The 14,842-nt window shown below is 44.8% G+C and overlaps 1 protein-coding gene across 1 annotated transcript in view; it reads left to right on the forward strand.

Annotated features, from left to right (window-relative positions):
- The window catches only part of LOC148433684 (alpha-aspartyl dipeptidase-like), an 87,838-nt gene that overhangs the window by 32,927 nt on the left and 40,069 nt on the right, over positions 1–14,842 (forward strand). The window contains exons 3-7 of the mRNA XM_088465840.1: positions 2,668–2,756; positions 4,398–4,472; positions 9,174–9,253; positions 12,429–12,602; positions 13,108–13,167. Of these exons, the coding sequence (XP_088321966.1) occupies positions 2,668–2,756; positions 4,398–4,472; positions 9,174–9,253; positions 12,429–12,602; positions 13,108–13,167 (478 nt within the window). The remainder of the gene's footprint in view (positions 1–2,667; positions 2,757–4,397; positions 4,473–9,173; positions 9,254–12,428; positions 12,603–13,107; positions 13,168–14,842) is intronic.

Raw genomic sequence — 14,842 nt, forward strand, 5'->3', positions numbered from 1 at the left:
CAAGGAAGTACGGATATCGGAGGGACTAGATACGCGAACTGGAAGGTCCATCTCACTGACAGAGCGTCCACCAGGCTTGTGTCGGCATCTCTTGTTCTGGACCCATACACGGGCAACTTGTGATTGTGACTGGATGCCATGAGGTCCACCTCCGGCAGTCCCCACACCTCTTGGAGAAGCAACCATTCCCTGGGATGCACGTAGTGACGGCTGAGGAAGTCCACCTCCCAATTGAGGACTCCTGGAATGAACTCTGATGAGATGGCTGGAAGATGGCCCTCCGCCCAAGACAGGATGTGTGACACCTCTGTCATTGCTGCTCGACTGCGAGTGCCCCCTTACTGGTTGATGTACACCACCGTGGTATATGTGCGTTAGTATAACCATAGAGCGCTGTGCTGTGTTGTATATTGGAGTCTTTGTGCGTTAGTATAACCATAGAGCGCTGTGCTGTGTTGTATATTGCAGTCTTTGTGCGTTAGTATAACCATAGAGCGCTGTGCTGTGTTGTATATTGCAGTCTTTGTGCGTTAGTATAACCATAGAGCGCTGTGCTGTGTTGTATATTGCAGTCTTTGTGCGTTAGTATAACCACAGAGCGCTGTGCTGTGTTGTATATTGCAGTCTTTGTGCGTTAGTATAACCACAGAGCGCTGTGCTGTGTTGTATATTGCAGTCTTTGTGCGTTAGTATAACCATAGAGCGCTGTGCTGTGTTGTATATTGCAGTCTTTGTGTGTTAGTATAACCATAGAGCGCTGTGCTGTGTTGTATATTGCAGTCTTTGTGCGTTAGTATAACCACAGAGCGCTGTGCTGTGTTGTATATTGCAGTCTTTGTGCGTTAGTATAACCATAGAGCGCTGTGCTGTGTTGTATATTGCAGTCTTTGTGCGTTAGTATAACCACAGAGCGCTGTGCTGTGTTGTATATTGCAGTCTTTGTGTGTTAGTATAACCACAGAGCGCTGTGCTGTGTTGTATATTGCAGTCTTTATGCGTTAGTATAACCATAGAGCGCTGTGCTGTGTTGTATATTGCAGTCTTTGTGCGTTAGTATAACCATAGAGCGCTGTGCTGTGTTGTATATTGTAGTCTTTGTGCGTTAGTATAACCACAGAGCGCTGTGCTGTGTTGTATATTGCAGTCTTTGTGTGTTAGTATAACCACAGAGCGCTGTGCTGTGTTGTATATTGCAGTCTTTGTGCGTTAGTATAACCACAGAGCGCTGTGCTGTGTTGTATATTGCAGTCTTTGTGCGTTAGTATAACCACAGAGCGCTGTGCTGTGTTGTATATTGCAGTCTTTGTGTGTTAGTATAACCACAGAGCGCTGTGCTGTGTTGTATATTGCAGTCTTTGTGCGTTAGTATAACCACAGAGCGCTGTGCTGTGTTGTATATTGCAGTCTTTGTGCGTTAGTATAACCATAGAGCGCTGTGCTGTGTTGTATATTGCAGTCTTTGTGTGTTAGTATAACCACAGAGCGCTGTGCTGTGTTGTATATTGGAGTCTTTGTGCGTTAGTATAACCACAGAGCGCTGTGCTGTGTTGTATATTGCAGTCTTTGTGCGTTAGTATAACCACAGGGCGCTGTGCTGTGTTGTATATTGCAGTCTTTGTGCGTTAGTATAACCATAGAGCGCTGTGCTGTGTTGTATATTGCAGTCTTTGTGTGTTAGTATAACCACAGAGCGCTGTGCTGTGTTGTATATTGGAGTCTTTGTGCGTTAGTATAACCATAGAGCGCTGTGCTGTGTTGTATATTGCAGTCTTTATGTGTTAGTATAACCATAGAGCGCTGTGCTGTGTTGTATATTGCAGTCTTTGTGTGTTAGTATAACCATAGAGCGCTGTGCTGTGTTGTATATTGCAGTCTTTGTGCGTTAGTATAACCACAGAGCGCTGTGCTGTGTTGTATATTGGAGTCTTTGTGCGTTAGTATAACCACAGAGCGCTGTGCTGTGTTGTATATTGCAGTCTTTGTGCGTTAGTATAACCACAGGGCGCTGTGCTGTGTTGTATATTGCAGTCTTTGTGCGTTAGTATAACCACAGAGCGCTGTGCTGTGTTGTATATTGCAGTCTTTGTGCGTTAGTATAACCATAGAGCGCTGTGCTGTGTTGTATATTGCAGTCTTTGTGCGTTAGTATAACCACAGAGCGCTGTGCTGTGTTGTATATTGCAGTCTTTGTGCGTTAGTATAACCACAGAGCGCTGTGCTGTGTTGTATATTGCAGTCTTTGTGTGTTAGTATAACCATAGAGCGCTGTGCTGTGTTGTATATTGCAGTCTTTGTGTGTTAGTATAACCATAGAGCGCTGTGCTGTGTTGTATATTGCAGTCTTTGTGTGTTAGTATAACCACAGAGCGCTGTGCTGTGTTGTATATTGCAGTCTTTGTGTGTTAGTATAACCATAGAGCGCTGTGCTGTGTTGTATATTGCAGTCTTTGTTAGTGAGGTACAGCATATAAATTAGATCCCTACATATTACACATGCCTTTGTTACCGTAATGATTCCCATCCAGTATATAAGTACTGCCCAGTATAGACAAGTATATACCTTTCCTCGTACTGTAAGCTGCTCCAGGAATGGCCGGGGAAATGGATGTGGCGATTACGCGGTATAGCGAGACCCTGTACATCACGGTTTTATCTCTTTTTTTTCAGTAAAGTGAAACGAGTCCTCTTCATCCCGTACGCTCTGCATGACAGAGAGTCCTACGCTGCAACTGCCAGGCAGAAGTTTCAGGGCTTGGGTAAGCGTGCGCTTTCTTATCGCAGCTGGATCAATCGCTGGCGTTCCGGTGTTATTTAGCTGGCAACGCTGTGACCAGGGGCTGGCTGGCAACGTTTAGCCTTGGGGGGAAGTCCAGAGCACTGGCCATTAGTAATGGCTCTTCCTTAAATGGAGGTCTTCAGTACAATAAATATTTATCAATAAAAGAGAACAGAGGTCCTGGTGCAGCTCAACCCAAAGATGCTTTATTAGGTAAAATATTTATATAAGTAAATATATAAGCTGCTCCCATCCCAGTATGGTCCGCATCTCTCATGGCACGTATGTGCACGGCACACGTGGTGGGAGCTGGAGTGTGCACCATACACGCTAGGTGTGACGTGCTTGTGCCACAACAGTGGTTAGGTCATCACACAGACATGCACGATGACCTAACTTAGATCAAGACCCAATTTTATAATCTATGTATATATACAGGGCTCGACAAATCCTGGGGGCCAGGTCGCCATGGCTACCAGATTTTGCTGCCCGGCTACCAGATTTTGCAGTGAGGTAGGAAGCAGATCCTCATCAGCTCCGGCGGAGATTCGTGCCTATAGTATTGCGGTGTTCATATCATACACAGGAGTGCATGTGCTGAGTGTCGCCTGAGGTGACTGCTGTGTCTGTGGTGACTGCTGTGTCTGTGTCCGTCCCGGCCTGCGCTGACTCCTCCTGTACGTCCCGGCTGTCTACTGTCTCCTATCTCCGGCTGCATAGCGCTCTCCAGTAGTAGGGTCTATGCGTGGCCAGGGATTGCGGAGCGGCTTCAGAGGGATAGTGGTGTGACCACGAGGGGAGGGGGGTTCTGTTGTACTTTCTGGCACCATTGTTTTATGTGAAATGTGGTCCGTTATTACTGGAGGGTGGGGGGCGGAGCAGGGGAGCTGTGCAGAGCAGTGAGGGGGCCTCCACGTTACTGTATCCATTCAACTGTGACCATGTTGTGGACTAGTATAGTGTGTATAACACACACAGCTGTGCTCCTCACTCACTCCTGTCATTTATTTGGGGGGACGGTGGTCTGGCTCCTACACTTTCATCCTGGATCCTAGATTTTAGAAGAATGTGTCGAGCCCGACTGTAAGGTGGAAATGACTTCATCTGACTAATGTGCTTAAGACAGACTTTATTCAGCAGAGAGTACAGGCTACACCACAAGCAGGTACTGATAGATCCACAGGGGGCTTGGGTGGGGGGATTAGGAGCTGATTGGGAGCAGTTAGACACTGATTGGTTGGTACTTTGACTCTCTCCCCTTTATCTCTCTCTAAGCTTTGATACATTTCCCCCCCGGGTGCTATAGTCTCTATTCTATGCCTGTGTATGTCTGTATCCCACGTGTGCTTGTGGCATGGGAGAGGTGGGGCACACTGAGGGTTGGGGGGCCCTGTGTTTTACATTTGTGCCCGTCCCCACATGTTCGGATGGCCGCCCTGTAGGCAGACATAAGGGGGCCAACTGGACGAGGTTATTTACCAAATGGCTGATGTTCTGGATTTGTTCCTTTTTGTGATCCATTATCAGATTCCCCCAAAGTATTTATCATGAAATGTAACAAGTTTGTGTCTATCCCGTGTTTGGCTCATTGTTACACATAACTAAATATTCTCATTTTCAGGTTACGCCTTAGACAGCATACATGAGGCTGCGGATCCTGTAGATGCCGTACAGAAGTCAGAGGCCATATTTATTGGTGATTCTATTTTGTATACATATAAGTATTATAACTGCTGCTAAAATGTTCCCCAGAACATTTCTCACTCATGTCTCTCATTTCTCACTATGATGCACGAAAACACTCGTCATTTAGGGAAACATTGAGGTTTGTATTGGATTTTGACATTAAATTATATTTAGTGAGATAAACATTGTTGGAAAACCATACTGAGAATGCAGTCAGCCAATACAAGTCAGCAACGCTGTGGAGCCGGAGTTTACTGGGAGTCCTAAGTCACGTATCCACTACACGATAAAATGAATGATAACGACATCATTATCGTTCAATCGTCCGCAATATTGTGCAGTATGCCGTCAATGACCAGTGATGTGCGCTCCCGTTGGTCGTCGCCGCCGTCGCTCAGAGGTTACTGAGTTCCAGATGTTACAGAGATATAGTGGATACTGAGAGCCAACGGTTACTGAGTTCCAGATGTAACGGAGAGCTAATGGATACTGAGAACCAGAGGTTACTGAGTTCCAGATGTAACGGAGAGCTAATGGATACTGAGAGCCAACGGTTACTGAGTTCCAGATGTAACGGAGAGCTAATGGATACTGAGAACCAGAGGTTACTGAATTCCAGATGTAACGGGGAGCTAGTGGATACTGAGAACCAGAGGTTACTGAGTTCCAGATGTTACGGAGAACCAGCGGTTACTGAGTTCCAGATGTAACGGGGAGCTAGTGGATACTGAGAATCAGAGGTTACTGAATTCCAGATGTAACGGGGAGCTAGTGGATACTGAGAACCAGAGGTTACTGAATTCCAGATGTAACGGGGAGCTAGTGGATACTGAGAACCAGAGGTTACTGAGTTCCAGATGTTACGGAGAGCCAGAGGTTACTGAGTTCCAGATATTACAGGGAGCCAGTGGATACTGAGCCGGAGGTTACTGAATTCCAGATGTAACGGGGAGCTAGTGGATACTGAGAGCCAGAGGTTACTGAGTTCCAGATGTAACGGGGAGCTAGTGGATACTGAGAACCATAGGTTACTGAATTCCAGTTGTAGCTGGGAGCTAGTGGATACTGGGAGCCAGAGGTTACTGAGTTCCAGATGTTACGGAGAGCCAGAGGTTACTGAGTTCCAGGTGTAACGGGGAGCTAGTGGATGCTGAGAACCAGGAGGTTACAGAGTTCCAGATGTTACCGGGAGCTAGTGGATACTGAGAACCAGAAGTTACTGAATTCCAGATATAACGGGGAGCTAGTGGATGCTGAGAACCAGGAGGTTACTGAGTTCCAGATGTTACCGGGAGCTAGTGGATACTGAGAACCAGAAGTTACTGAATTCCAGATGTAACGGGGAGCTAGTGGATACTGAGAGCCAGAGGTTACTGAGGAACACTCTATGGATCTATCCTGTTCGATGGCGGAGCTCACTCCTGAGCTTAATACCCTCCCAGCACCTAATTACCAAGATTCTGCTCTGACTTATCTGAAGATCCGTCCAATTGGGTTGAAGCTACAGAATTTATCCAAAAATTATTTGGATAGTCGGAAATTTTCAAGATTTATTGTTAATTCTCTAAGTAACTGTTTGTCTTCTATGATAGTTTGGCACAAAGTATAGTATACTGTATGAAAGGAACGCCATGTTCTGTTTATAAGGTGGGAGAGTTGGCGTAACCTAGCTTAGGGCCATTAGTATATTACCTCTGTTAGCCATGTGTTATTTCTTTTGATATCCTTCAATGGGGGGAGGGGCAGGGTGTTTGTGTTAGATTAGTGTAGTATAGCGGGGGGGGGACTTTTAGGGATCCAAGTATGCCTGAGTTGGGGTTAGGTTATACAGGGTGAGGGGTCAGGGGGGGGTTGTTTTTTATTTTAGCTGTATATGTATTATTTTGGTATTTGGATAGATGTGGATACTTTATTATATTGATACGTTTTGATATGTGATTTCTATATCTAAGCTGGTTGCGGTGGGATGTCTGTATCACTTCATTCTGTATTTCATTATATTTCCGGGTTCATGTGCTCGAATGGCGCCTTCCAGTCCTTTTTGCTATAAATATAGATGTGAGGAAATACTCAGTATATCCTGTTATTCCTGTACTAAAGTATACTTATATGTACAGTAATATGTTTCTGCTCCACGTGTGATACATTTGTTTTCCAAATCTGCCTCAATTCAGCTGTTCTATATCTGTCATTTTTCTTTTTCTTGTATGTTTAAAAGCAATAATAAAAATTACTGAATTTAACAGAAATACCTTGTAGGAAAGAGAAGGTTATAACTCGCGCCACGGACTGCAGCTGCGGTCTATCCCTAGGGACACCTCTCCTATATTTATACCAAATGAACAAAGTTGTGAGATAGTCCACAAGCGCCGTCCTACTAAGAAGACAATTCAGTTCCTTCACTTCACTCTATATTCTGCCAGTATTCTTACATTCCTGATTCTCACTCTTCAGCTAAGAACTGGTCACACTCCCCATGCCACAGAAGCTACGATTCCCTCAGAGGTTTCTATGAGATATATTCCTACGTTCCACCACAGAAGACTTCTCTCAGCCTCTCTACAACGGGTAAGGGGACATGTACTCATACTCCTCTTGGTTCGTGCCCACAAAGGTTTCTTTAAATCCAGGTAAACAGAATCCTTAATCCTCAGTCAGGTAAGTTTCAATGCAGTAAAAGTTATTATATACACCGCTCCAATAAATACATATGTCCACATAAAATAAAATATCCAGTGTTCCGGTCACTAGGACATAGCCCTCATACCCGGGAATCAATACCATGTCAAGATGGCAAAGACAACTTCAGGATACCCACTGGTAGTTCATGCAGGAAATGTTGGGTCCACCACCATTTATTTTTGATTTTCGTAGTCAATTAAAGCAAGTGAAAGGTATTATTAGAACCCATTCGAAAATTTTAGGTAAAGATCTGGTTTTAGATGTGGGACGTGTGCGATGTGTAAGCTGTGTAACAGTAAAGAGACACATTACCCACTACAAGTCCACATAAACCAATAAGGTAGATGAGATCAGAGATTATATTTCATGCCATAGTAAATACGTTGTTTATATGTTGGAGTGCAAATGTGGATCCCAATACATTGGGAAGACCATCCGTATGTTGAAGACGAGACTAGCAGAACATGCTGGTAATAATAAGAAAGGATTGGTCTCACACAATGTATCCATGCATTTTAAACAGGTACATGAAAGTAACATCTCGCATTTAACCTCATTTTGTAGTATACAACCATTCATCCTAATTGGATAATAGACGACAGGGATGAAGGATTGGCGAAAGCGGAAATGAAAAGTATATATCTGCTAAGACTCCTATCACCTAGGGGTGTGAATGTGGAATTTGAGACCAAATGGTTTTTAAAATAATATTTAAGGTAATTTTTAGATGATTTCCTAAGATATCCTTTTGTAAATAGATATTTTATGTAATACAATTATTTTTTAAGAAATATGCCCATTTGTGGTGATATGTATTGTTTTACCCGTTTTTCCGAGTTTACATGGTGGAGGAGGAAAGGGAGGATAGAACACATTGTTATTGGAGCACGGAGCCTCTGATGACCACTTCCGGTATTTGCGTTTCAACAGCCACGACTTCCGGGTTATGCGTTCCAACCACTGCAAGTCGAGCATCAAATACCAGGAAGGGAGCCGCGGTGTATACCGGCAATTGAGGGATCCCCGTGAAGGCCACCATAAAAGAAGATTCCGGTTTTTAACCAGGAAAGCAATAAGTAAAGGCTAAAGAATGGAATGGAACTTGGTGGATACCGGAGTGTAAAGTATAAGATGGACTATAAACTGGAGGAGTGGATCCGGGTTTTCCATATTAGGAATGGACTTAAGTACAATTATATGCTTTTATTGTGTTTTAAGGTATATGTATTTTATTATGAGTTAAAAACAAATGGACTTTGAAGGAAGTGTTATGTGATTAGTGTATTATAATGTATTATTTAGGATATGATATGGAATATATGTTGTTTTCCCTTACTTGAGGATTATGGATAAGGGTATAAAATCTGTTTCCTGTTGGGTTCAAACCACATCCTGAGGAAGGACCAGCGAGTGTGAAACGCGTAGATGGTGGTGGACCCAACATTTCCTGCATGAACTACCAGTGGGTATCCTGAAGTTATCTTTGCCATCTTGACAAAGTATTGTAGCCTGATTCCCGGGTATGAGGGCTATATCCTAGTGACCGGAACACTGGATATTTTATTTTATGTGGACATATGTATTTATTGGAGCGGTGTATATAATAAAAACTTTTATTGCATTGAAACTCACCTGACTGAGGATTAAGGATTCTGTTTACCTGGATTTAAAGAAACCTTTGTGGGTGCGAACCAAGAGGAGTATGAGTACATGTCCCCTTACCCGTTGTAGAGAGGCTGAGAGAAGTCTTCTGTGGTGGAACGTAGGAATATATCTCAAAGAAACCTCTGAGGGAATCGTAGCTTCTGTCGCATGGTGAGTGTGACCAGTTCTTAGCTGAAGAGTGAGAATCAGGAATGTAAGAATACTGGCAGAATATAGTGTGAAGTGAAGGAACTGAATTGTCTTCTTAGTAGGACAGCGCTTGTGGACTATCTCAAAACTTTGTTCATGTGGAATACCTTGTGCTGTATCTGTGCCAGTTACTAGGTCTCTGAGTACTAAACAGCCTTTTGTATCCTAATTACAGGCGGTGGTAACACGTTCCGGCTTTTAAAAGATTTGTACGATCATGGTCTAATTTCGGTCATTAGGAGAAGAGTGATTGAGGTAACGTGTGTTCCTGTATTACATACTGTCATTACTTGCCCAACGTCATCAACTCTCTCACTACTAAGCTACAGATCAGGGATGTTAGGTTATATACAGCCATGGCCAAAAGTTTTGAGAATGACACAAAGTTTGCTGCGTCAGTGTATATAGACCGATTTGTCAGATGCTACTATGGTATACTGAGGTAGCATTACATAAGTGTCAGATGTTACTATGGTATACTGAGGTAACATTACCTCAGTAATGGCCAAAAGTTTTGAGAATGACACAAAGTTTGCTGCGTCAGTGTATATAGACCGATTTGTCAGATGCTACTATGGTATACTGAGGTAGCATTACATAAGTGTCAGATGTTACTATGGTATACTGAGGTAACATTACAGCATGACATAAGTGTCAGATGTTACTATGGTATACTGAGGTAACATTACAGCATGACATAAGTGTCAGATGTTACTATGGTATACTGAGGTAATATTACAGCATTACATAAGTGTCAGATGTTACTATAGTATACTGAGGTAACATTACAGCATGACATAAGTGTCAGATGTTACTATGGTATACTGAGGTAACATTACAGCATGACATAAGTGTCAGATGTTACTATGGTATACTGAGGTAATATTACAGCATTACATAAGTGTCAGATGTTACTATGGTATACTGAGGTAACATTACAGCATGACATAAGTGTCAGATGTTACTATGGTATACTGAGGTAACATTACAGCATGACATAAGTGTCAGATGTTACTATGGTATACTGAGGTAACATTACAGCATGACATAAGTGTCAGATGTTACTATGGTATACTGAGGTAATATTACAGCATTACATAAGTGTCACATGTTACTATGGTATACTGAGGTAATATTACAGCATTACATAAGTGTCACATGTTACTATGGTATACTGAGGTAACATTACAGCATTACATAAGTGTCACATGTTACTATGGTATACTGAGGTAACATTACAGCATTACATAAGTGTCACATGTTACTATGGTATACTGAGGTAACATTACAGCATTACATAAGTGTCACATGTTACTATGGTATACTGAGGTAACATTACAGCATTACATAAGTATCAGATGTTACTATGGTATACTGAGGTAACATTACAGCATGACATAAGTGTCAGATGTTACTATGGTATACTGAGGTAATATTACAGCATTACATAAGTGTCAGATGTTACTATGGTATACTGAGGTAACATTACAGCATGACATAAGTGTCAGATGTTACTATGGTATACTGATGTAACATTACAGCATGACATAAGTGTCAGATGTTACTATGGTATACTGAGGTAACACTACAGCATTACATAAGTGTCAGAGGCTTTTATTGACAATTACACTAAGTTTATGCAGAGAGTGAATATTTGCAGTGTTGACCCTTCTTTTTCAAGACGTCTGCAATTCACCCTGGCAGCTGTCACTCACCATCTGGGCACATACTGACTGATGGCCGCCCATTCTTATCTAATCAATGCTTGGAGTGTGTCAGAATTTGTGGGTTTTTGTTTGTACATTCGCCTCTTGAGGATTGACCACAAGTTCTGAATGGGATTAAGATCTGGGTAGTTTCCTGGCCATGGACCCAAAATTTCGATGTTTTGTTCCCCGAGCAACTTTGTTATCACTTTTGCCTTATGGCAAGGTGCTCCATCATGCTTGAAAAGGCATTGTTCCTCACCAAACTGTTCTTGGATGGTTGGGAGAAGTTGCTCTTGGAGGATGTGTTGGTACCATTCTTTATTCATGGCCGTGTTCTTAAGCAACATTGTGAGTGAGCCCACTTCCTTGGCTGAGAAGCAACCCCACACATGTATGGTCTCAGGATGCTTTACTGTTGGCATGACACAGGACAAAGGCCCTCATTCAGAGCCGTACGCTCTGAGCAGAGCGCACGCTCTGAGCAGAGCGCACGCTCTGAATGAGGGCCGTCCTCCATAACTAATGAGCGTCCTCCTGGACGCTCGTATAGCTGTGGGTCACCACCCACAGCCTATACGAGCGTGCAGTTTGATGGCCGCGATGGTCTTGACCATCGCGACCATCGAAATTGTGAGCCGGAGCCTGCGGTTGAGGTTTTCAACCGCAAGGCTCGGAGTGATTTTGGCTCTATCAGAGCCAAAATCACTCCCACTGACATCACTAGTGATGTCAGTGGGCCGGCTTCTGACGGTAGGCGTTCCCTTAGGAACGCCCCCATCAGGGAGGCACGCCCCCGGCACGCCCACCAAAGGGGGCGTGCTGTCTATCAACATCGACAGCACGCCCCTTTGATCAGACACAACGAGCGAAGGAAAGTCCTTCGCTCGTCGCGTCTGGCGCATGCGCACGACGGAGCTCCCTCCGTCATGCGCATGCTCAGTGCAGAACATCGACCCACTTGCGAGCGGACAGCCGCTCGCGAGTGGGTCTGAATCAGGCCCAAAGACTTTTGGAGAATGGCCTGGTGTCAAGAAGAGCAGCAAAGAAGCCACTTCTCTCCAGGAAAAACATCAGGGACAGACGGATATTCTGCAAAGGTACAGGGATTGGACTGCTGAGGACTGGGGTAAAGTTATTTTCTCTGATGAATCCCCTTTCAGATTGTTTGGGGCATCTGGAAAAACGTTTGTCCGGAGGAAAGGTGAGCGCTACCATTAGTCCTGTGTCATGCCAACAGTAACGCGTCCTGAGACCATTCATGTGTGGGGTTACTTCTCAGCCAAGGGAGTGGGCTCACACACAATTTTTCCTAAGAACACGGCCTCTGGCCGTTGGCGTACACTGACACTGTGCAAATGCACAGTGTCAGCTTTCCCCGGAAAGACTTCTACATAATGCCGGGGATATAACTCGCAGGGACAGTGATATGGATAGATGAGAATCGCGACAGTTACGCAATTATTAGTACATAGACCCCGTAGGCTATAATACGGTGTATAACAATAGATATACTATCTTCTAAATGTGGGCACCTTATAGCCAAGAGCTTGTTGTGGTTGTGTGACCCAGTGTAGCCAGACACGGGCGGCGCAGGGCAGGTAGAAGAACAAGGATCCTCCCAGATAAATGTTACATGATATGTAAATCGGCTGAATGTATGTCGGCATTACCAGTTTGCTGCTAACTTGTGGATTTATCAGTGGATTCCTGTTTGTTTTTAGGATGGGATCCCTTACATAGGCTCCAGTGCTGGCACCAATGTGGCTACAGTCAGCATCAACACCACCAACGACATGCCGATCGTGTACCCACCCTCTCTGCGAGCGCTGGGGCTGGTACCTTTCAATATAAACCCTCACTACCTGGACCCGGAACCTAACAGCAAACACATGGGGGTAACTGATTCCGTCCTGCAATGTCCTGTGGGGTTTGCACTGATATAAAGCTACTCTGCCACTGACTGTGATATTATATGTGAAATAAATGGAATATAATAATAAATACGGAGCTTTTCCTAGGACCAATAGGAGTGGGCTCAGTTAGGAGGAGTGGGTTCAGTTAGGAGGAGTGGGCTCAGTTAGGAGGAGTGGGGGAAAGTGCTTTTGCAACTGTGAGGTCTGCGAACAAAGATCTGCGAGTCTGGGGGATACAGTTTTGTGCGCACAGTTAGTCGCAGGGTGAGCGTCCTCGCCGCTAATTGAACCGACCCTGCTGTGTGTACAGGGACCGCGTTCCTTCCTGCGCACCTGTCCCTGGCTTCCCATTGCCACACGCTCCCGAGTTGTCATTTGTCACCTCTTCATATTTCTGTACAATAGGGAGCTAATAATATCCATGTGATATTCACTTAATTCACTGTGTTCATTTATTCATATGTTATCTCCATTTTTGTTTGTTCAGGAGACCAGAGAACAACGGATATCTCAGTACCATCTAGAACCTGAGACACCTCCTGTCCTTGTAAGTAATGTCCTGCTGTAATTTCCTGGTCATTCTCTGTGTATAAATACTGTACTGACATCTCAGTGACTCTACCTGTGTGCTAGAACCGTACAGAGGCCCTGATTCAGAGCTGAACGCTCTGAGCAGAACGCTCGCTCTCATGAAAATGGAGCGTCCTCCTGGACGCTCGTGTAGCTGTGGGTGACCACCCACAGCTTATGCGAGCGTCCATGATGATGGTCGCGATGGTCTTTGACCATCGCGACCATCGGGCTTGCGACGAGACCCTGCGGTAGGGTCTCGCTGCCGCAAGCCCAGGAGTGATTTTGGCTCTATCAGAGCCAAAGTCACTCCCACTGACAACATTACTGATGTCAGTGGGGCCGGACTCAGACGGTAGGCGTTCCCATGGGAACGCCTCCGTCTGGCCGCCACGCCCCCGACACGCCCACCAAAGGGGGCGTGCTGTCAGTCACCATCGACAGCACGCCCCCTTTGGTGCGAGACCCCGAGCGACGTATTTCTCGTCGCTCCCCGGGTCTCGCGCATTCGCACGACGGAGCTCCCTCCGTCGTGCGCATGCGCAGTCTCAAAACATCGACCCGCTAGCGATCGAACTTTGCTCGCGAGCGGGTCTGAATGACCCCCAGAACTCTGTGTATAAATACTGCCTTGACATCTCAGTGACTCTGTCTGTGTGCTAGAACCGTACAGAACGCCTAGTCATTCTCTGTGTATAAATACTGCACTGACATCTCAGGGACTCTTCCTGTGTGCTAGAACCATACAGAACGCATGGTATTTCTCTGTGTATAAATACTGCACTGACATCTCAGTGACTCTCCTGTGTGCTAGAACCGTACAGATCGCCTGGTCATTCTCTGTGTATAAATACTGCACTGACATCTCAGTGACTCTGCCTGTGTGCCAGAAATCTACAGAACGCATGGTCATTCTCTGTGTATAAATACTGCACTGACATATCCGTGACTCTTCCTGTGTGCTAGAACTGTACAGAACGACTGGTCATTCTCTGTTTATAAATACTGCACTGACATCTCCGTGACTCTTCCTGTGTGCTAGAACCATACAGAACGCCTGGTCATTCTCTGTGTATGAATACTGCACTGACATCTCCGTGACTCTTCCTGTGTGCTAGAACCGTACAGAACGCCTGGTCATTCTCCGGGTATAAATACTGCACTGACATCTCAGTGACTCTACCTGTGTGCAAGAACCGTACAGAACTCTGTGTATAAATACTTCCCTGACATCTCAGTGACTCTACCTGTGTGCTAGAACCATACAGAACTCTGTGTGTATAAATACTGCCCTGACATCTCAGTGACTCGTCCTGTGTGCTTGAACCGTACAGAACGCCTGGTCATTCTCTGTGTATAAATACTGCACTGACATCTCAGTGACTCTGCCTGTGTGCTAGAACCATACAGAACGCCTTGTCATTCTCTGTGTATAAATACTGCACTGACATCTCTGTGACTCTTCCTGTGTGCTAGAACCGTACAGAACGCATGGTCTTTCTCTGTGTATAAATACTGCACTGACATCTCAGTGACTCTGCCTGTGTGCTAGAACTCTACAGAACGCCTGGTCATTCTCTGTGTATAAATACTGCACTGACATCTCCGTGACTCTTCCTGTGTGCTAGAACCGTACAGAAGGCATGGTCATT

The sequence above is a fragment of the Taudactylus pleione genome, unplaced genomic scaffold, assembly GCF_031769625.1.
Source record: "Taudactylus pleione unplaced genomic scaffold, aTauple2 ptg002175l, whole genome shotgun sequence".
NCBI lineage: Eukaryota > Metazoa > Chordata > Amphibia > Anura > Myobatrachidae > Taudactylus > Taudactylus pleione.